General features: G+C 35.1%; 1 protein-coding gene across 2 annotated transcripts in view; it reads left to right on the top strand.

The window, feature by feature from the left end:
- The window catches only part of CACNA2D3 (calcium voltage-gated channel auxiliary subunit alpha2delta 3), a 449,302-nt gene that overhangs the window by 392,640 nt on the left and 33,709 nt on the right, over window positions 1–22,953 (top strand). For both annotated transcript variants that reach the window (XR_008973242.1, XM_057417633.1), the window contains exons 28-31: window positions 11,243–11,304; window positions 12,456–12,500; window positions 16,329–16,391; window positions 19,635–19,705. Coding sequence is in view for 1 of the 2 variants with exons in the window: in XM_057417633.1 (XP_057273616.1) it covers window positions 11,243–11,304; window positions 12,456–12,500; window positions 16,329–16,391; window positions 19,635–19,705 (241 nt within the window). In the remaining variant the exon portion in view is untranslated. The remainder of the gene's footprint in view (window positions 1–11,242; window positions 11,305–12,455; window positions 12,501–16,328; window positions 16,392–19,634; window positions 19,706–22,953) is intronic.

Here is a 22,953-nt window from a genome sequence, read left to right as displayed (position 1 = left end):
GATTTCCTTTTTTTAATGAAGGGCAGAAGGGTTTTTCCCTTAGGGCAGGGTTTATCAACTCTGTATTCAGAACAGAGAAGATAATCTTTAATTCCCTTATAGACATGCTGAGGAAATTTATTAATTCTGAAAAAAGATCCTGACATCCTTGTTTGTAAAATAGCACTAAAATGCAGAGTTGCTTGAATTGACCCTATTAGAAAAATATGTGTTTTATAAAATGTTTTATGGCAGCATTTCCAAGAGAACCTTTGTCATTTAGAAGTGTCTACATTTTGGAAAGTGGTATTTCAAAGTTATTTTGAAGTATACAGTATAAGTGTACAGTAGAGACTTCAGAATAATAGCCTAATGTTTAGTGATTTCAGTGTGAAGTGCTTCTGGAAATCCCATCAGTATCAGCCTCCCTTTGGTATACATCTTAGCAGCTATAAAAGCCTGGCCTTTGGAAGGCTAACTTTCCTTGTAAGTCAGTAATAGGTTTGCCTTTATACAGCAACATAATTTCTGAAAATTCTTGCCAGAAATCTCTCTTTTTGAGTGGAGATTTGATGACTTTTTGGATTCTCCAGAGCTCCATTTTGGAAGGTGCTAAGTATTCTCCTCATGTGCTGGGCATCCTTTAACTCTCACAGGCTTCAGTGAGCGCTAGCAGTGCTCAACACCTTTCAGGCAGAAGCCCCAACTGAATTTTCACCTATCTTGCAACTTAGCAGAAATGGAAGCTATTTAGTATGATAAATTCTTAGTTTAATGGAATATCAAAGACAGCTACCTTTCAGCAAGCCATCCTGATTTATTTCAATGCTTTTCCATTGAAGAGGATTACAGCTGGTATCCATGATATTGATTTCAAAAAGTATTAATTCCTAATTCTAAAGTAAGCTTTACTGCTGTATTGACAGCTAAATCCTACTAATCATTAGGATATAAATTGTAATATACTGCTTGTTGAAGCATCTGGGTAATGGTCTATGTGATGTTAAGCATAGTCCATTTATACTTCTGTTGTGAAAGTCATGTCAGCGCTTACGCTACTTCCATAAGCTGTTAACTCACCCAGGGAAGTTCACTTACAGTCATAACTTGGCATGCGGATCTCGGGCAATGATGATATATTTAGTAAGAAATTTAAAAAATCTGGCAGTGCCTTTAAATTTTATCTGTCTCAAAATTTAGAAAAATCCTTATTCCTTTGTTGTTTTCTTGGGGTATCTCTTCAAAACATTATTAATTTTGTATTTGGACATACATTAGTTAATAGATTGATTTTGTGTTTTGTGTCATTCAGGAGGTAATTTCAATTTTGTCTAATGAAGCAAATACTCTCTTGGCTTATTTTCAGTAACATAAAGACCTCCCTCATTTAATGAATATTCACAAGATCAGACCTAAGCAAACAGTTCTCCTGAAGAATATGTAGGTTTATGTAGCTATTCTGAAGATATCAGTTTGTTACTTTTCCTTAAATGTGGTAAGTAGAAAAATAAAATAGAAAGCTATCATTCTATCCCTTCCGAACTGTTGGATGTACATTAGCTATTTTCCAGATCACATACTTGAACTTCAGGTTAGACAAAGCAAAAGACAAATTATTTTCCCCAGTATAGTTTATTCCTAAGAAGCATAATTAATATTTCTTGGCAGAGTTTTTTATTTTCAACTGCAAAATACTATGGAACTACCCAAATCTGCTTCAGACATGTAGAAATGTATGCACTGAGTGTTTTGGGCACATAAAACTTTTATATTTACCTTTCTAAAACTATAGATTAAGACTATGTGTTTAAAAAGCAAGAACATGGTTAAATAAAGTAGTAACTTTTAGATAAATAAAAACATGAAAACTATTCTGGAACTTTACAGTGAATATTTGACTTATAAAATGTCCAATAGGTATGGTGTTGAAAGGCTGGATTTGTATGGTGAGGTATTTCTGATCTATTATTTGACTTCAAATAACATTACTCACATTTTTAATAATTCAAGATAATATGATAATCACAGTATAGCACAAAAAGTTTCTATAAAATGTCACTATTATTATAACTTAGTCCATAAGAGACCCAAGACTTATTTCCAAATTTGATACATACTGTTTTCTCACTCAGTGTGTTAAGTCTATTTTGACTAATAAAATTTCATATATTCACAGATCTTGTATGCATACAATGCATACAGTGCATACTCACGATGATATTGGTAGTCACTGTGTTCTGGAGGCAGGAAAAGTTGAATTCTGTAAGCCTCTCCCTTCCGTGCTAAGATCGGTAACAGTAGAATCTACATGTCTTGGCCACTACATCAGTGGGAGGATAGAAGGCATTGAACTGACACAGGAGAAACTAGACAGAGACATCATGAGTTCCTTTTGCAGTGGATGCCATAACATCTATTTTTAATGTCTCAGCCAGACCGTTCTGTGCCTGGCAGTAGCACAACTTGAGGCCATTTAGCTATGGTTAGGATTTCAGTTAGGGAAGGTAAACCTCTTTGTAAATAAGAGCAATACAAGCTTTGCCCGTTTCTGAAATTGGCCTGTCTCATGACTCTGAGATATGTAGATATGGACTTATTTTCCCAGTGTGATTAGGTAGTAACCAGGATCAAGTCTGACAAAAAAAGAAAATACTTTCAAAGTTTGAACATGTTGTATTTCTGTTACAAGTGGAAGCAGAAAGCCGGACATCTCCTGAGAGAATCCAGTCACAGACTCCAAGAGTTCAGATAAGTATCCTAATTTCTGGATCTTTGTCTGAACTTAGAGCCTCTTAGGGTTCATTAACTGCAAACTTGAAACCACGGCCTTTTGCCTGAGATGTGAAAGGTATACTGGCTAAGCTACTCTAAGCTAGGACATTAGCTGTAAGAAGTAAAGCTTTTATTGAGAACTTGACAGTCATAGATCCTCCCTTAAGATTTATAAATGTACTTACAAATATATGCCATTCTTTTTTTCCATTTCGGTCCTGGGATATAGTTTGAAAATTACCAAAAAATGAACAAGAAAACACTAAAAACTAAAAAATGGTTAGGGGGTTATTAAAATACCATCACAGCTTCATTACTTTAGTGTTATTGTGGCCAGATTTCAGTCTTCACATACTTCCTGTACCATCAGAATTCAGAAGTATTTGGCTCACTAGTGGCCATGCAGTGGAATGTTGGAAGAAAGCTGCTGGCTCATAGGAACTCCCTATTAAAATATCTGCCACCAGCAGACTTTTCTGTATGATGGGGCTTGCCCTTCTCTCTGTGTGCCACTGAAACATTCCTGAGCCTAATAAATATATATTCAACCCACAGTTTTCCTTTTTTTTCTTTCCTTTCTTTTTTGGTAATGGAATCAACCAGGGGTCAGTAGGTATCAGGTATTTTTTAAGTCACAGGGAGGACTCTAGACACCAGAGAGGACTTAACTGTGCCTTACCTTACCCCCTTCAAATTGTGCGGTCTAAACCACTCTTTTATACTATCGGTGTCCTTCTTGCATTTCTCAGGAACAAGGGTATGTATCTTTCCAGCAAAATGTACTTAGAGTAGTTTTGCATGCCAAGTGGTTACCTCCCTCCAAGTTTATGGGTGGTTTGTCTTTTTTTGGGGGGGGAGGGTGGGGGGGTGCTGTTTGTTTTATTGTTTTGTTGGGGGGGGGTCTTTGTTCAGGTTTTTTGTTTTTTTGTTTATTTTTAATTACAAATGGATTCCCAAGTACCTGCTTTGAGCTGTGCTCCTGGTATACAGAGTTTATCATAGGGGAAATTTCTGTGAAGCCCTTTGTTAGGGTGTTGGCAGCACATCAGCTACTGTCTTGTAAAATCTGAAATACAGCATAACTGTCTGAATGATAATTTACAGATAACCTGTTTCCCTCCAAGCTCCTTAATGAAGCCTCCTGAAAAGCCAATGGACTGTCAGTCAATAGCATCTATATTTTTTATGTTTTCACTCAATTTATATCCTTTTTGTCTTTCCTCCTGCTGCTACTTCATTAGTCCTCCAGCAAGAAGATACGTGTCAGGGAGTCAGAAGGAGTCTGGTTTATAGTGATGTTCACAGCCTGCCCTCTGCAGTTCCCTTTGTCGGGGGTTGGCTGCAAACCAAGCCCTTCAGCTTTCACTGGTGGTTTGAGTTTGGATGAACTTCGGCCTCCCAGCAATCATCATCCTGCTCCCCTTTCATCTTGGCCTCACATCAAGTTCCCAATATCTCCTCCCTTTCTGCTTCAGCTTGGCCTCCAGGAAATAGCAGTTGCCACTGCCTTCACTATATCTTGGGAGTTTCCATCCAGATGGCTACTTCCACCCCTAATTCTAAAAATCTTCTGGAAGAAAATAGCAAGTTTGAGGTATATGAGTAAAGAGGCAGAACTTCAACTTTCCATTGTCCATTTGACAAGAATTTACTCATTTACATATTGCATCCCGATAGCTTTGGTAGAGGAACTGTTTGTGTTTCTAAAATCTTATACTATGACATAGGAAAAAATCTCCCTTAACAAATCGATAGCTATATAGGACTTAGAAATTTATATGTATGTGCAGTCATTCCACTAATTTGATGATAAAAAGACAAAAGTAAGGTACCAGTAGTAATACAGGATATTTTCCTGAACATTGTTTAAATTCCAAGACTACGTGCTAACTTGCGCATTGAAATTTTTTGTATTTTACATTTTATCTAGGGTAATAAAAGACTAATTTTTGGAAAAATCAATCTCAAATATTAATGAGACACGGTAGCTCAAATTTAGGTGGAAAAAGTGGGTGCATCTTTACATGTATTTCAAATACATTTAATATTCAAATAATTGTAAAATATGGAAAAAAAACAGGGTAACTAAATATAAAATACACATTTTGGGGTTAGGCAAGAAGGATTCATGTCAGAGAACGTACAAGAAAGGTTATAAAAAAACATTAGAAGTCTTCACTCAGTTAAATAATAAAGTATAAAAAAACCAAACCAAAACTAAAACCAGATCAACGTTGCATCGGAGAGCTTGTGAATAATAATATCTTATCCAAATGCTTAACTGCACCGCTGGGGTAGGAACTGTGCTTTATTATAGAAAAACCAGAAGAGCTCACACAGCTGCTCATTAGTTTGGCCAGGGTTTTTGTCAATTTACTCTTTTTATCACAGGCTACTTGTAGCAGTTCATTATAAAGATAGCTATTATCACCACCAAGTATTGAGGTTGCCTAACACTTCTAATTATAAGCTTATGTTTTCAGTGTATTAAAAAAAAATTGCCAGACTTAAACTATAGGGCTGATTTTTATTTTTTTTTTTTGTGCTGGGTTTCTGGATCAGGGTCAAACATTCTGTATAGTAAAAATAATATTTTTTTATAAAAATAGAAAATTCCGGGAGTATTCTGTTTGAAGAGAAAAAATGAAGAAAATGGGCTGGGGTGAGAAGAGGAAGGTATGGGTAGAATGGAAAAGATCACTGAGATCAAGAAGGAAACAGAATGAAGTGTGAAATTTGGAAGGATGAAACTGTATTTTACTGTGCAAGTAAACTGAAACTGGGATTAGAAGCAGTCTGGAAAGTGCACATTTGATGTATGCTCATTCATATTTTTTTAATGTATCCTGCGTATGATGAAAGAATGACTCTCCCTGGGAATATAGCTATGTTGGATGATACTGGAGCATAATTATACTACTGTAAGAGAGTGCTTGTTGGAATACCCCTAATTTATTAACTTAGACTTGGAATGGAGAGGGAAAAAATCTGTACTTTTTTTTTTTTTAATTTTTTTCTTCAAATGCAGTATATAACACTTGTAACAAGTATTTTTCAGGGCATAATCTTTGGTGGTGGGAGTCTTCCATTAATCTGTACTAGAAGTACTTATTGGCAGTTATCATGTTTATTTCTCAGTATTACGTGCTGGGGTATAATATTCAGCAGCTCATTCTTTGGGCGAGCTAAAAACTGAAGCCAATTTGAACTGAAACAGGTTTGGAATATAAACAAAAGAAGTGCAATCAACGTTTTTAAATTAAAGGTGTTCTGGAATATTTCACATTTAGTTATTATATTTTAAAAGATAGTACTAAGAGGTAATATGAGCAGGAGGAAAGAAAGGAATCTTAAGGAGTCTACATTTAATACGCAAAGGCAATACGGACTAAGAAAATCCTGCTACAAATCTGTCTACAAGATTTCTTATTTTGAAGCCAAGTTAAACCTCATTTAAGATAATGCCATCAGAAATAGGAGGCCCAAATTTCCTCAAAATGTTGAATGTCTTTTATATATGGGAAAGAATCTTAATCTATACTGTGTTCTGTGGGAAAAGGGAATGGAGACATAAGATTAACCTTGCTGATCTAGTCCTTTTATATAGTACAATGTTCTGTAGCTATTTCACAGAATGGAAATCCCTTTAGCTTTTACTCCTTTTTCCTTAATTTTGTATTTGGAATCCTTCTGCCAGGTTTATAGGGGATTCAGCTTCCCTCTTGACTGAAATAAATTAGTCTAATCTATTTTCCTCTCTCTTATTTTAAATAAGAGATGGTTATTTTTACTTAGAGCCTGAGAGCTCTTTTAATACACAGAAGTAACTCGCACAAAAGTAATTTGTTGAGGAAGGCTTTCCTTATCTTTCTGCCCATTCGCTTTAACATGGAGATCTTGAAATGAACACAAGCAATCATCATCTATTCAGAGGAGTTGTTTTCCTTCATGTTTGCCTTGATACTAAGCAGACCTGAGCTCTAGCACTTGAGCATTTCCCAATAGTTTTATCCTCAAGTCATCTCATTGAAAGAGTGAAATATTACCTTCAGCCACAGAATCAATGAATAAGGAAATTTCTTATTTAACAATAATTATCACTGAGCCAAGAATTTAAGTTTGTAGTTCTCAACCATCCGTTATTTCATAGGGAATGCACTAAAGAATAGCAGCCAGTTTATTAAATAAAAGAAATAAATCTCAGGGAGTTAATAAGTGTTTTCTATAGGCAGCATTAAAGGTGTTAATTGGAATCACCTAAGTAAATTTGATAGTACAATTGAAAATAAATTGCATTTGGAATATTAATTTGAGATTACACATTTTGTGTTGCATGGAGGAAGAGCCTTAATACCCCTCCGTCAGTTTGCATTAGTTGGTCTGTACATGCCTAGCTCCAGCCCACTCTCCCCAGTGACATTCCAAAGGAAAGGCAGCAGTGAAGACATAACCTTTTCCTCATCTTTACTGATTTTTTTCCTGGCTGAAGAAAAATAATTTGTACCCCTTGGCCATTTTGATTGAACCAAGCCTGCAAGTGTTGAATAATACTTTATAGCACACTTTAAAATGTATGTCCTGTGTAAAGATCACTTATAGTTTTTGTTAATTGTATTTTGTTTTGGTGACATGGGAGAAATGATTCTGAAGTTTCTTTTTTTCCCCACATGTAGCCAGCTTGTAAAACATAGATTTAAACATAAAGGAGCTCAGAGCACAGAGATTTCATTCTAAAGTTCTGAAAATGCTGAAGGTCTAGGGATTGCTCCAAAGAACGTATTGGCTCTAAAACCTTTTGAAGTATATTTGAATAGTTTTTCAGGCAATAAATGACCTGACCAAAAAATTTCCTGTTCTAGTTACAGTGTTCTCTAAAAGCTCAGGGGAATGAAATCCTGCAAAAATGCTTTAGTATCACCTCAGGGGCTGAAAACTGTTTTCCCATACACTAAGACTGTTAAGTCTTTTGAATGTAGAAAATTCAAATAATTATTAACTGAATTGTAGGAAGCATTTATAATTTATTATATATTACATAGTATATAGAATATTTAAAAGTTACTTATTCAGTGACAAGGAAGTTCCTTTATGGAATTGTGCAAGGAACAATATGTAGAGAAATTAAAATGGTGAGATTAAAATCTCACATTAAGATACAGCTTTTCAAAGGAAATGTCTTTTGCTGCTTTCACCGTACCATGTTTATGGCAGCTGTTTTTTCTTCTGTCCTGCAGCATAGGTACAGATCATAGAATCATTTAGGTTGGAAAAGACTGTGGAGTCCAACCATCATGTAGCATTTCATTATTTAATAGCAAGTACAGGTATTACAAAACTCTAATTAAGGTAATACTTCTCAAAGGATATATATAATCTGTTGTGTGTTAAAGTACTGCAGGTACAACATTGTATTGCCTTGACCAGAGTAGACCAAGTTTAAGATGCGTTTGTGTTTTACCTCCTCTGATGGCATTGCACCTCAGAGGTTAGTGATACAGCTCTTCTAAAAGTTAGGTAGACAGATAAGATGAATCTATTTTGAAAAAGTAAGGAAGACAGCAAGTAAATTGATAATACCTGGGCCTTAAGTTTCTACACAAGCTATACTACTGCTGAAATTAGGGAACCTGCTCGAATGGGAGCAAGCCCAGGATTTCTCACTTTTATTTTCCCTCAGTCTGTCTGAGAAGCATCAAAATTCATAGACATAATACTATGAAAACAAAGATGCAGCTGCCTGTCTTCTCTCATCTTCATGAAGAGGGATTCTCTTGCTCTGCATTTCATAGAAATTAGTCCCAGTGTTTCAGTTGTCTTTATACTACAGCATTTTGTTGTGCAACTCATTAAAACATGCTCATGGAATCTTTTACACATGAGCTTTATTGTAATTATCTTGTTACTGTCTTAGATTCTCTCTCACATGGTAAGTAATTTATACCAGACACTAGAAAACCATCTGTACATATTAACTTTCTTTTTATCTAAGGAAGATTCTAGGCTATATATTTAGCACTTCTCTACAAAAATTTGCAGTTAAATCTTAGAATCATAAGATAATTTAGATTAGGAGGATCTCCTGAGGTCATCTAGTCCAATATCCTGCTCAGATTTGTATACACATACAACTTAATTATGGGAGAACAATAGTTTTAATTGTTCCTTAATGTTTATTACACTTTCATTAATAGTCTACAAGAACAAAAATGACATTTAATCAAAAGCTGAGTGGCAGGTATCTTAAACAAGCCAGCCATGGCAGATCAATTAATCTCTAAATTACAGAGGTTTATCAGTGACATGTAATGGAATACCTTATATTCTAATATCACTGCTATTGGTCTGTATTCATATTTTGCAGTTTAAGATATACTATAGGTGTTGGATAGATGCTGTGTATGTTGGATATTATAAGCACAAATGGATGTACATCATAAACATAGTGGAATAGATCTTGTCTTCATCCGTTAAAGCTTGATGAATGTTTCTTACAGGTTTAAACCTTAAACTGATGCTTGATAACACCTTTGTCCTTTAAATCATCAGGGCAATAAATTTTATAGTCTTCTCAGTTTTGGCAACTGTTTTTCTGCTCTGGGTGGTGATGTCTTTAATAAGAGTGAAGCTCCAAAGGATCGACCTTATCAGGACCTTAAATGAAAAGTATCTAACAACAGTCCACTCATCTGTGCCTGTTAAGAGCAGCAGTATTTCTAACTGATAGATCAAGGCTTTAGAGAGCACAGATCCATATTTTACTCTAAACTTCAGTATTGTGACTTTCTACATCAGATCTTTGTGTGAACTCTGGTATTAATTCCATTTATATGTCATTTTCCCAACAATAAAATAAAATTAAGACTTAACCACATTTAGTAAGTATTTTGAGATTCCTTTTTTGTTTTGGTTTGGTTTTTTGGAAGTATTCTTTAGTAAGTATAGGTAGAGGAAGTTGTTAGTGTTTATGAATGAGGAACAAAATTTGTAAGGCACCTGAGAACACACCAGACATGGAGAGAAACATTTTGGAGGATTCATAGAAGTAGTTACAGATTAGGAAGCTGCTTTGTTATGGAACCATAGAAATCAATAGGATTTAACAGCAACTCTGCATAAACACTTCTGAAAATCTGCATCTTTACAAATCTAAACATTTTTGAAAATCTATTTTTATTTCAGGAACTCAGCCATTCAAAATAGATTAGGCAGAAGATGCTGTTATCACTTGGAGAAAGATGCGGCTCCCTGCGTCTATATCTCTCAGTTCTTTTGTTCCCCAGGGAAATACGCCTACTGTCTTAAACCTCTGACCCAGCTGAAAAGTGAGGTTGACTCCATGTGATCCTGTCAGGTTACTTTTAAACTGAGAGCTCAGAAACATTTAAAAATTTGTAACACAGATTTCAGAATTTACATTTTTCCAATGTAAAGAAAGCCATTTCTCACTCCAGTTTAGATACCATGTTTTATTGCTCAGAAAGCTTGTTCAGTCTGTATCGTATGGAAAAGAGCTCTTATCCTCCATGATCAGAAGTCTGCAAAAGATTACATTCTTTGCAGGTTGGAGTCTTAGACTCTTAGAGTCAAGGTACCTGTTTGTGTTTCTAATGTTGATCACATGCTTTGGTTCAGGGAATTCAACGTGAATGTCTGTGTGCAAAAAACAAGGCATAAACTTTGCTTCCTGAAATCAATATGGCTTTTACTGATATAAATGGTTTTGCATTAATTCTTTGATAATTAAATGGATTGGTAGAAATGTAACGTGAGATTGACATTTCAAATACTGATGTAGCATCCAAAAGCAACGTGAATTCCTTGTGGAAAGATTCTGAAAAGGTCTGTGGTTTTCCTCAATTTCAGAAAAAGTAGGTAGGATATGCAGATCACCTGCATGCTAGGAATGAACCTAAAGGCAAAAATACAAATTTTGAGAACCAGTAGCATTTGTTAAATACTTTCATTTGACAGAATTGCACATAATGCTCTTAATTTCAATTTTCAAAGAAGTTTTTACTGTTTGGAATAAGCTTCTTGTGTGCCAGTGATAATTCATGGATTTAATTACCCAAAAGATCCCTTAAAATGTTAACCAATGTTTTCATGTGTTTCAGCACAAAACTGTGCATACGTTCCTACAGCTGTTACATTGGTATCAGTAAAATATAAATTTGAGATAATGTAAACTTAAATATGTTCTGCATGTAGTTCTTCTGTGTTAATTATGGAGACACATGTCATTTAAATGATGTTTGCCTTGGGTATTCTTCACATTGTTAGGAATGTTTAATCAAACTGTAAATGTTTTAAAATATATGACTGTGTGGTCTCTTTAATTAGTGGTAAGGTTCTTTGTTTTAGTTTGGGGGCTTAGTTTCCCTTTTTATTGTAAGATATTTTTTCCTTATGATTAATTTTAAATAATCATTATGAAGGAATTAAACACACTGGGTTTTTTTTGTTGTTTGTTTTTTTTTTTTATGTCTCCCAGCTGTAGGTATCCAGATGAAACTTGAATTTTTCCAGCGGAAATTTTGGACTGCAAGCAGACAGGTATATTTTAAAATTTTCTTTATCACTGAATCCACAAGAGCTTTCTAACTGTGTAGATTATAAATTTTCAGGATTTTTTGTCACAAGCAAAACTCTTGTAAAGAAACAATGTATTTACAATAAATAATGGGTAGCTCTTCTGATTTCCATTCCAATTCATCATTACAAAAAAGATTGTTCAATGGTCAGAACCAGTTGCTTCATCCTGTATTTATGGAAGCAAGTAGAAAGATTATTAATTTTATTCCAGTATATAAAGAGTTACTTTGTTGCCCTGACACACGTTGATTTTCTCCCTCAGAAAAAGTTTAAACGGTAAACCAAACTGTGATAGTTTTCAGTGATAGAATTATGCCTTCTCACTTATTTAAGACCTGTCTTATAATATTAGAGTCATAGAATGCCAGGTTGGAAGGGACCTCAAGGATCATCTGGTCTGCCTTTTCTTGGCACAGTATTACCTAGACTAGATGTCCCAGTATGCTGACAAGCTGAAAGTGTCCAATTCTGGAGAGTCTGTCACTTCCCTGGGGACATTAGTCCAAATGCCTGATTATTCTCATTGTGAAGAATCTTCCTTGTCAGAAGGACAGATCAGAATCTCCCCTGGAGTAACTTGTACCAATTACCCCTTGTATTTTTCGTAAGAAAAGTCTAATTAACTCTTGAATTGTGGTAGTCTATAATACACTATACTTAGAATGTTCAGGGTATAGAACTTGCACTAACTAAAGAGGATAATCATGTAGTTTCAAAAGATTAGGAGATGCCGTCCCTATTTTGAGAATAGAACTGTGTCAGGAAATAAACTCTAAAAGGCAGGTCCTACCCCACCCCAATGGAAAATTTTATATTCTTGTCTACAGGTGCTCTCCAAGCTTCTAACACATGATGGAGATGATGGTGTTTAAAACAGCTGAATTTGTTACAGTGTGAATGCACCCTTTTTCTGCAGGCAGAAAGAGAGCAGGATAGGAGAACAGCTTTAAAACTTTCCTAGTCAGTTTTAGAATAATTGCTGTCAGATAATAATGTAATCAATATAAATTTCTTTATAATTGTGCTCATATGGGGTTTTAAAATGTCATTTTTTTTGTAATCATAAAGCAAGAGTTGAAAATGTTTTATGGATTTTTTTATATCATCTCTAGTGTGCATCTCTCGATGGCAGATGTGCTATAAGTTGTGATGATGAAGTAAGTATTTAACATATATTTTCTTCCATTTATACCTCTACTGCAATAGAACATAATGTTAAGGTTTTTATTTTGAACATCTCATTGTATATTAAATTCTCCTACTGTAAGTTGGAACCACCTTCTAAATATACTATTTAGATAGTGAGACATTTTTTATGACTACTTACAAACATCCATTTAATTACAAGGTTGACACCAATACCTCAAATGTGCATTGTAATAACTTTGTGAATCCATTTTAAGAAATAATTTGAAACTGTTTAAAGGCATTTTTTTACTACTTTAACTGTAGAAGCTAATCTTTGATGTTCACACTAGAATTAGATGTGAATTCAGATTTGAATCTGTGAAGGACTAATATATTAATAGCAATTCAGAAATAAAAAAAAAAATAAAAATGTTTGGCTTAATGAACTCAAAGTATCTAATAGTATAAATAATAGGAAATTAAATTTACAGTAAGCCAAAATGCAAAGGCCTGATGATTGTGCCATCTTTAGCAAGAAATGGACCTTATGAGTCAAAACAGTTTCATTTCTTCTGCATTTCTTGCTGTAACAACTTATAGACTCTTCCAGTTAAGGCATCTGTCATTTTAATCATTAAATAAACTTTTCCATACATGAAGTAATAAAAACAAAAAAACTGAACCAGATTCCACCCAGGTGAAGGGGAAAGTGCTTACCTAGCCCAAATTCTAGGCTGTCATTTGCATATTAACCAATTTTAAGGTGAGCGCATTTTGTTTATTACCCCATTCTCCAAAGGATGACCAGATATCTATTGAAAAAGGAGGGTTTTGAACTGTTAATTACCTCAGTATTGTGGCCTTGCTTTACTGTACCTTGCCGTAGATTTCATGTGCAAGCTTTACCTTGAATTGTTTCCAGCTGCTCTTTTTTCATCAATGGGTTTGCAGTCATAACCAACCAGCTTGAGAAGTATAACTGCAGGTAGTCTGGGTGAAGTTAGAGTGTTGTGTAAAATGTCCTCCTTGTTTAACCTAAACCTCCATGCTTTTGGGATAAGAGTGGACAGATTTCTTCCTTCATTTGCAATAGCCTTTATGATATAATAGTAATGTTACATAATTTCTTGTGCAAAGCATGATCCTGCTGCAAAGAAAATATCTGCTGAACAGTTATGGTATAAACTAAAGCATTTAAAAGTAAGTGTTAAGACATTAGTACAAATAGAGTGGCACAATTGTCATACAGAGAATTAGTTGATGAGTTTGGGTGATACTTTTGATTCTAAATACAGAAATACAATCAATCAGAACTACTTTTTTTTTAATGAGCATTTTGAATTTGCTTGTTTCTTATTTTCCTGATGTTTTATATTTTATTTTAATGCTCTGCTTTCTTTCTTTCTTGTTTTTGGTTTCTTAACCCATATTACATGCCATTAATATTATTGTATACTGGAGCTGTGATTTGAACTTCATCAAAGTTGCTGTAATTCGAATGTGTTCTCAGACCTCAGTCAACATTCTTGCTGCGTTTATTCTGGACTTCATGCCTACTCTATTTTACAAGCTCAGGGACTCTCCACCTATGGAACTTTCCCCTTGAAATCCGAAGTTCACTAAACTTGAACCTTTGGGCAAACCCGTGCATACAGTTCACTGCCAACATCTTTGTGAATGAAACCACTTTCATACAACTCTACTCTATGTAAATGCTGTTGTCCCATGCCTTTTTCTTGAACCTGAAATCTCTAAGATTTGCTAATGACAGATAAATGCACCTGACTGTCCTTTGTCAGTGCTAAATTTAACTTACAAACTGTTTCTTTAATGTAGTGCTGAATATTGAAAGTTATTTCTCTTGCTGGCAAGCAGGTAAATGAATGGTGCTGAATGAATATTTTTCCACTGTTAGTGTTTCTAAAATGGGTTGAAATGGAAAACCCTCTTATCTTCATATTCCTCAAGAAAGCTAGAGATTCTGCCTATTGTGTTATGCCTGTTTCCAATAATACTGCTGAAAAATCGTTATCTCTTAAAATTCTGAACAGTGCTAGCGAATGACTATGGCTTAGAGGTTTGAGACGTGGCCACTAATTCTTGAATTGAGCCAGTGTTTTCCTGACTGCATATGATCCTTAAACTATGAAATTAAACCTATACTCTTTCTTGTCCGATATAACTGCTTTTATTTTCTATACTGTGGAGAAATACTCTTTCTGAAGCACTGTCTTTAGACTAATCTTTCATGCATGAGGACTATAAATATGTATCCTAAAAAGAGCTCTTTGTTGACTTAGCTCCTCTCCTAATAAAGTTAGTGGGAGGTTTATGATTGACTTTGGGGAGAGCAGTGTTCTGGTATTACAGTCTACTTCTGAAATTCCACCCTTCACACACCATTGAGGTTAAGTAGCTGCCTCTTCTGAATGCGTTTGCTTTACTCAGTTCTTTGCCAGCATCAGCAGCTTTTCACATTGCATTTGCCAATTTTTGGCTTTCTAGCAGATCAAAGGTTGGAAATGAGTTGGTTCAACTTCCTTTTTGACAGGTTTTCTGTCACTGGGGGTGTCTGTAGCTTAGGTTCTTCTGTTAGAATGAATATCTTGCATTTGTGCTAGGGAACGATGTTCTTTCCAAGCATTTGTGAGATTTGGGCTTCTTTGCTTTTTTTTAAAAAACTAAACTTCAAGCCAGAATTTCTGCAAATCTCTACTGTTCTTCACCCCTCCAGAACAGTAGTAATTCTTGGCCAAAATGAGAATTAGCCACATCTAAGCTTCTCTTGAAAAATCAGGCTGAATTTTCACAAGTTCTTGCACAACTACTACTGCCTGGGACTGCTTTCCTCTCTAAAAAAAGCAGAGAGATTTTTCTGGATGTGCAGTGTGAAGCAGAAAGCATATTTTACCATGTCTCTGTGCAGCCCATTTGCAGCAGGAAGGGTTTCAAATCAGGTGAAGCCATGATGGTTCCTATTTTGGAAGACATCCTGCGTGTTTGTCTTGTTTTTGCTTTTTACCCGTATGCCACAGGAAATTCAAGAAAGAATGATAAAATGTGTGCTGATTTAGACCAACCATAGAAATAAGTTAAAGATTTAACACTGAGTTAGCTATTTGGAAATACTGAAGAGAAACTGAGTTATGTTGAGTTTTGAGTTGAAGCTTATGTTTAAATTTTGAAGCACAGTAATTAAAACTTTGCCTGTAGCAAGTAATTCACTTGAGGTTAAAATAGTGCATGTGTGTATGGAGAGAAGCACTGATTTGGGTTTACCCTGGTTTATGCAGCTCATATGTCTGACTTACGAAAAGCTAACAGTCCTACCTCTAAATCCAGCTCCCAATTAAAAACACAATTTGAAAAGCTTTAGGAGACCTGTGGGGCCCCTTTTGCAGAAGTTTCTGGTCCCATCCCCCAATGAACAAATTAAAAAATATTACCTGGTCCCCTGTTGGTCCTGAGGCTGACACTGTGTTTTCATTAGTACATCATTAGACTAATGACATTGTGCTGATGTTTTTCTCCACACACAGGAGAAACCATCAGGAGCAAAAGTTCTATACCTTTGCAAACTTAGTTATAAGTAAAACTTTAAACGACAGATTATAAAAACACTTTTTTATAATTATCTTATATCCTCCCTTTCCGTACACATCTTGTTTTGCATGAAAAAAATGCATAAAAATTAAATCAGGTAACATCCCATAAATTGAGACTACATTCAATTAGAAATTATGTAAGCTGTTATAACAACCTGAAGGCTTTACCCATTTAGAAGTCACTTAAAATTTGAGTAATTAACTTCTTGCTGTATTCTAAAAAAAAATAAATCATATTTGATTATTTTTCAGGCAATCAACTGTTACCTAATAGATAACAATGGATTTATTTTAGTATCTGAAGACTATAGACAAGTAAGTGAAAGATTTTTGTTCAATTATCTCATATAACACATTAATATAAAATTACTTGTTTTTTAAATAAGCCATTATCTTAACATGTTGAGGAATAAGTAACATAAAATTAAAAAAAATCCTTCAATAAAGAATGTAAATTGTTTTTCACAGGAGCTCACTTTCTGTCTCCCACTGGGTAGGCCCTGCTATTAAACTCATAAATGTTCTCTTAAAGGATTCTTTGCTTCAGAAGTATCTGTCTTCCATAAGACATTTTTACCTCAAGAGAAGATGATTTTCTGTGGCATTTTTGCCACGTGAAAAGGGTGGGGAGGTAGGGTGGGAGGATGATGCGAACAAGGAGATTTTACATTGAGACTTGAGATAATGGAATGTTACAGGGCTTTTAGCTGAGGAGTTTGTTTTCTGAAGTGGATTACAGTCATTGAAGGATTAAAACTGAGCGCTCAACATCACAACAGAGAGGACAAGGATCACGATTAATGAGAAAATAATTAAAAATATTAATTTGCTTTGTCTTCATGGAAAATTATTAAAAAATGAAAGTATAATGGCTAAATTCTGCAAACCGTGTGAATGATCCATCACTATTCACATTAACTTGCCTGCAGACTGCTGGGATTGTGTCCCATTATGCCAGAATTGTCTGAAGTTAGATTGTTTTTATGTGTTGGGATTGTGAAAAGAATATCCACACTCCTACTTAGCCCTCAGATGAATTAAATTTGTTATGACAAAGTTGGTTGCTAAGAAACAGCTAATTGCTCTGAGTGACTTGGAAGACTGACTGGGGAGGAAATAAACTTGAAATGAATGCCAAAAAAGAAGCCAAACTGAGAATTTTACTTTAAAATTAAAAGTTTGAATTATTGCAACCTTAAATCTGACACTTCTGAAAGTAAAAAGACACAGATATTTTTCACCTTTGCATAGTGCAAAAGTAATTGCATGCTGCCTCCTGATCCATCTTTCCCTTGTTCCATTTTGGATGAAGCTTTGGAAAGTCAATTAGCACATAATAAACAAGTGAAATAATTTTTTTTCTGAAACTATCATCCTTCCAGTGGTACTAGAACATTAGCAGTTAAGCATGCTGCACTGTCATGCAATAGTCATTCTTCATATCTTATCTTATAGGTAAAGCCAAGCACCAAAATTGATTGTCTTATTTTATTAAATTTATTGCTTTCATCCCTTTAGAATGTGAAGCATGTTCTGAATATAATTCTGGGATGTATCCTTCCCCAGATAGTATGAACTAAACCTAAAAATGTAACACTGCTTAAATATTAACTACAATATATTAGAAGCAGCCGCTTTTTGTTTTGTTTTTTATTTTCCTAGTATCTCCCTTTCAAATCTGTATTCTCTGCTTAGTTGATGAATGAGCTAAGAAAAACACTCACTGCAGCATAATCTTGTCTCATTATTTCTCCTATTGTTATTATTCACAGGTACTTAATTGTGGCTTTTATGACTCATTTGGTAGTTGATAGTTGGCTACAGTCAATAAATATGATTAAGTAGAGATTTTCTTTACCTGACAATAGCCATTTAATATTTGTGTAAAGGATATAGTGTGAACAACTGCTCTACCAGAACTAGGCTGAAAATGTGTTATGACTTAATTTGTCATTAGGGCGGATCTAAACCAAAGATGGACAGTAAAGTTGTCTGTATATAATGCTATTGTAAGATCATGATAATTACAATAGTGTATGCTTATATATGTATGTATGTGTATATACACCGTACATATTGTAGATAGAGAAGGGGTAGGGAAGTGGGATGACACGTTATCAATTGTTCCCCTGTCCGGAGTTGCTTCAGCACTGTTTTTCTGTGGACTTCCAAAAGTGCCCTGAACTGCTCCAAGAAACTTAATTGGGGGAAGTGTAATTCTTCATCTCATTTACAACTAAATCCTAGCACACTAAAAAAATAATGAGAATCTGGCTGTTCCTGCTTTGGAAGATAACTAGCATTTGCAGATGGAGCTTTTGTGTCACTGAAATGTCTTTATAAGACTGAAGCACAATTTGATAAATCAGGTTTATTACTATTTAAGGTTCTACTAGTCATTTATGGTTTGGGCTTTTTGACATTGACTGCCTCTCCAATACTTACGATAATGTTTCTTCATCAGTCAGCTACACTTTTGAAGCTAGCATTTTTAGTCACATAAGCTACAAATGTTCCTTTTGTTTCTAGGGGACTTTACACACCCACATGTTTTGGAAAATTTCCCAGGTTTCCCCTGAGTTTTGTTGTTTTGTGTTTTTTTTTAAAAAAAAAAAAAGGTAACACATGCTTTTTCGGGAGGAATGCCTTTTTTCAGCTAGGGCTGTAACTTTTCTGTGTGCAAACTCCCAGGTGCATACTTGAGGTCAGCTAAGTTCCTTGTAATGGAATTGGGGTTTAGCTCATACAAAACCTATGGAATCCATGCAATTTGAGAGTTTAGTGCCCTTTCCCCCCCATAAATTGTGGGATTTCTCCCTCTAAACAGTGCAGAGAACAGACCAAATCCTTCTGGGAATTGACTCTCTAAAATAAAATATGTCTTCCCAAAATAGAAAAATGCTGTACCTGCAAGATTTTCCACTGTCATGTGAATGGCTGAGGATGATGGAGTCGCTTCCATATTATGTACCAAATTCATAACATGAACGTTTTTTCAACAGAGATTTATTTTTATTAGTCCATATCTAGGACAAAATGAGTAACTCATCAGACTGAGTGGTTTTAAGTATGAAATGACTCTGAACAGAGTTAAAATTTATAGGATTGATGAAATGTACTGTTACAGCTCCTAAAACAGGTCATGCAGGAATTATAAACAATGCTTTTTAATGACTGCTTATGAAATCCTCTCACAACCTGTTCATATCTTTTTTGAGTAACATTTTAATCACAATGGTTTGTGATCAGATTAGTGTGTATTCTTTACAAGCTTTAGGTTTGGATGGTTTTTATTTCTGATATTCGATGTTATGTAATGTACCTCAATATATTGTTTAAGCTCTCACATCTGCTCAGGAGTAATAATGTAATCTGTATAACTTGCCATGACTGTATAGTACTCTTCAGTTTTTTATGCAGCAGTAGTCCTGAAAATTTATCTATGTATCTGCCAAAGCCACTCTTGTCAGATTCTAGAATATGCCAGTTCAAACTGCACTCAATGTTGTTCCGCATTTATCTACCCTTCCGGTAATTTCTGGCATTTTCCCCTTACAGACTGGTTACTTTTTTGGGGAGGTTGAAGGGGCTGTGATGAACAAGTTATTAACAATGGGCTCATTTAAAAGGTAAGAGTTAACTTTCTATCTCTTAAAAAATGTTGTAACAAAATGAAGTAAAACAAACCCAAAGTCATGAAAAAGAAAGCCAAGACTGGCAGTGTGACTGCGTTCTCATTTACACCTCTTTTCCATATGATCCAAGTGTAACTCATATTCAGTGTTAAGAGTATTGGAGACAGCCTACAGTGAGTTTCTTGTTAAAAGAAGAGATTATTTGACTATGATGCTAGAACTGTATGCCTCTCCTCTCCCTGCTGTGCTCAAGTGGAAAAGGGATTGGGCCATAGGTACTGCTGAACAGTTTTAAATGGCTCTAAAGCAAATCACTGATGTAACATTAACATTTTGACCTGTAAAAAGTTGGAGATTGCTCAAATTAGGCACTGCAAAATGCCCTGCTGTTAAAGGGAAAGAGTGTTTCACCAGTAATTCATTTTCATTCACATGTTAAGTCACCTTTGAGCATTGCTGTGACTGTTGACCTGGTCTTACTATCATGATGACAATAATAGTGATTTTATGTATTGTCCTTTAAAATAAATTATGCATCCTGGCGAAGTAAGAAAGAACTTTAACCTGTAACTCAACACTAGCGTTCATGTGAAAGTTCATGGCTTTCACATGTTCTAAGAACTGTTCTTTAACCCTTTGTTCTCTTATAGCATGAGAGAAGTGCTGACTGTATATACTAGACTTTTCCCTTTTCTTTTCCTGTGCATTTCTAGTATAAAAAAAAGACATATCACTGATCCCTTCAACCACTGAATTAAATTATTTCATGTCAGGATGTATACGGAGGCCCTCAAACCAGGTGGTTTGTGTGCTTCCTCGGTAAACCAACTCTCTTAAACGCAGAAAACTTTCTGTGTCTCCTCTGCACGCTGTAACTGGATACCACTCCCAGTAAATTACTCACCTGAAATGAAAAGATCTAGTACTCACTGAATCATCCCAAATTCTGGTTTTCTAAGGGTGGCAACCTTTTTTGTGTTTACCACTGCATTCTTAATGTATGCTGTAGAAGGAGTAGACTGGTTTCTATGATGAAAAGATCTGTTTATACAAGAGATGAAGCATTAATGCAAACATAAACATGCAGTCAAAATCAGGGGATAATGCTTTAATTCATCCCAATTTGTTTTGTCCTGCCTAGCAAAGCATTTCAAACAGAGTATCTACTGAACAATCGATGGTAGTAGGCACCACAATTGAGAAAACAAAGATTGCATGGCTTGAGTACTCCATCTAAACTGCAATGGGTGCCAATTTGGCATGGATCATTGGCTTATGATTTTGCTGGTCTTGAGCTCCAAGGGAGTTACAGATAATGAAGCCGCTAGCTCAGTGCAACTGAGCTGCATGCTAAAGAAAATGTAAACACAATGAGCCGATTATTTAAGCACAATAAACTGGCCATTGCCAATCAGTTAAAAATGGGAGAGAATCAAAGTGGTGTAATTGCACTAAATGAGCCACCTGCTTTTCCTGCTGTACAGCAGATAGCTCTGCAGCAGCAACAACAAAAAATATTGAGCTCTGCTAGATCAGACCTTTAAAATTATTCCAGCAGTATGAAGAAGTAATCTTTGCTGGCTCTCATGAAAAATAGGCACATTTTCCATATTTTTAAGATTACTCGTTTGTTTGGGTGAGGTTCTGTTTTGTTTTTCCAAAGCTTATTTTATATAGAATAAGAAGAAAATAAAAAAAGCACTGGTTTAATGCAAAAATCTATTGGTGGCCAAGTCTATTACCAGTACCATTTCCCCGATAGCACAATACAGATGTTGCATGCATTATACTTGTTATTGTTGCTCTTACCATGGAGACAAAATCAGAAAGCAAGATCTGTTTGTTAGCATTTCATTCTGATAATGTCCAGAGCCATCCTTTCTTGCAATTTGCTTCCTATATGGCGTCTACTGTCCAGTAGGTGAACTATATGGCTTTATCCCTTGTCTTGCTGCTTTTAGTTTAGAAGTAGAAGGTTCTAGGGTGCCTGATCTCCACTGCAGTTATTACTGAATTCCCCAGTACCGTGAGGAATGGAGGTCCTGTCTTCCTTTCACACCAATAAGCTGAGTGGCACTGCGCATACGTGCTACCACCTCACTGATTCATGCCAGTTTTCAAGCTCTCCTTCCACAAAAGGAATGAAATAACCCTTTGTGCAGTCTCTCAACTACCACTAATTTGGAGGGATATAGAAGTTCTTTTTAGTTTTGAGCTGGAAGTGTCAAACAAAAGGGGGTTGTTTGCTGCTGACTATATTTCTTTTCAACCTGCAGCAGGATGAAATTCAATTTTTGTGTTCACTGTTTATTTTTTAAAGTGAACTTAAATACCTCCTTCCCTCCTCAATTTCTTTAGACTCAGTACTTCTTTTGAATAATGTGTACATATGTATGTATGTATATTTTCTTAGTTTACGGGTTTTATATTCAAGGAGAAAAAATATATCTGGGACTCCACAGCTACGTGACATATTCTATGATTTCATTTAGCAAAATGATGTTTATCTTATGCCCTGAATATTGCACATAGTTAAATAATTTAAATATAATTTAAATTTATTATTAAATAAATTAGGATGTGCTTATGGAAAAGTATCTGCTTCACATAACTTAGAAAAAAGTTTCTTTACATTTTCCTGGTTTCCTCAACACTTTGTTTACATAAAAACACTGAAAAAAAAAATAGATTCAACTGCTCAAAGCATGAAAATTTTAAAAAAAAACAAAACCTACCAACCCCACAATAACATTAGAAAAATGAAGGGCTATTACAGCAACAAGATCCCCAAAGAAATGAATTTAATAAATTTGTAAGAGAAAATTAAACCTCTTTACTTTCAAAACTAAGCAATTCCATAAGACATATATGGAAGTAGCATAATTTCCTCTTAACAATTCTGTTTCCACCAGGCATCCTCTTGGCCTGTGAAGAAGAATCTATGCTTTTGTATTTAATCATTTTATCAGGATATGACTGCAGTGGTGTACCCCTGAATTCCAGCTTTCCTGGGGTTAAAGCTCACACTAATAAGTTCTTCTTGCTTTGAGATCTTCTGTTTCTCAGTTTTACTTGCTTTGTTCATACTTATTCTTGTGTTTCTTAGTGAAGAACGCATGCTGTCCATACCCCTATGGATATGGTCCAAATCTGTCCCTGTCCCTGTGTTCTCAAAATGCATGTACATAGAGGCAGACTTCATCTCTCTGTCTTGACTTTCTATATAAACAAAAACTAGCAAG

This window comes from Pezoporus wallicus, unplaced genomic scaffold (assembly GCF_028554395.1).
Source record: "Pezoporus wallicus isolate ANWC-B61680 ecotype Strahan unplaced genomic scaffold, APGP_CSIRO_Pwel_v1 contig_8542, whole genome shotgun sequence".
NCBI lineage: Eukaryota > Metazoa > Chordata > Aves > Psittaciformes > Psittacidae > Pezoporus > Pezoporus wallicus.
Note: the sequence above shows the minus strand (reverse complement) of the source record. Positions and strands in the feature narration are given on the sequence as shown.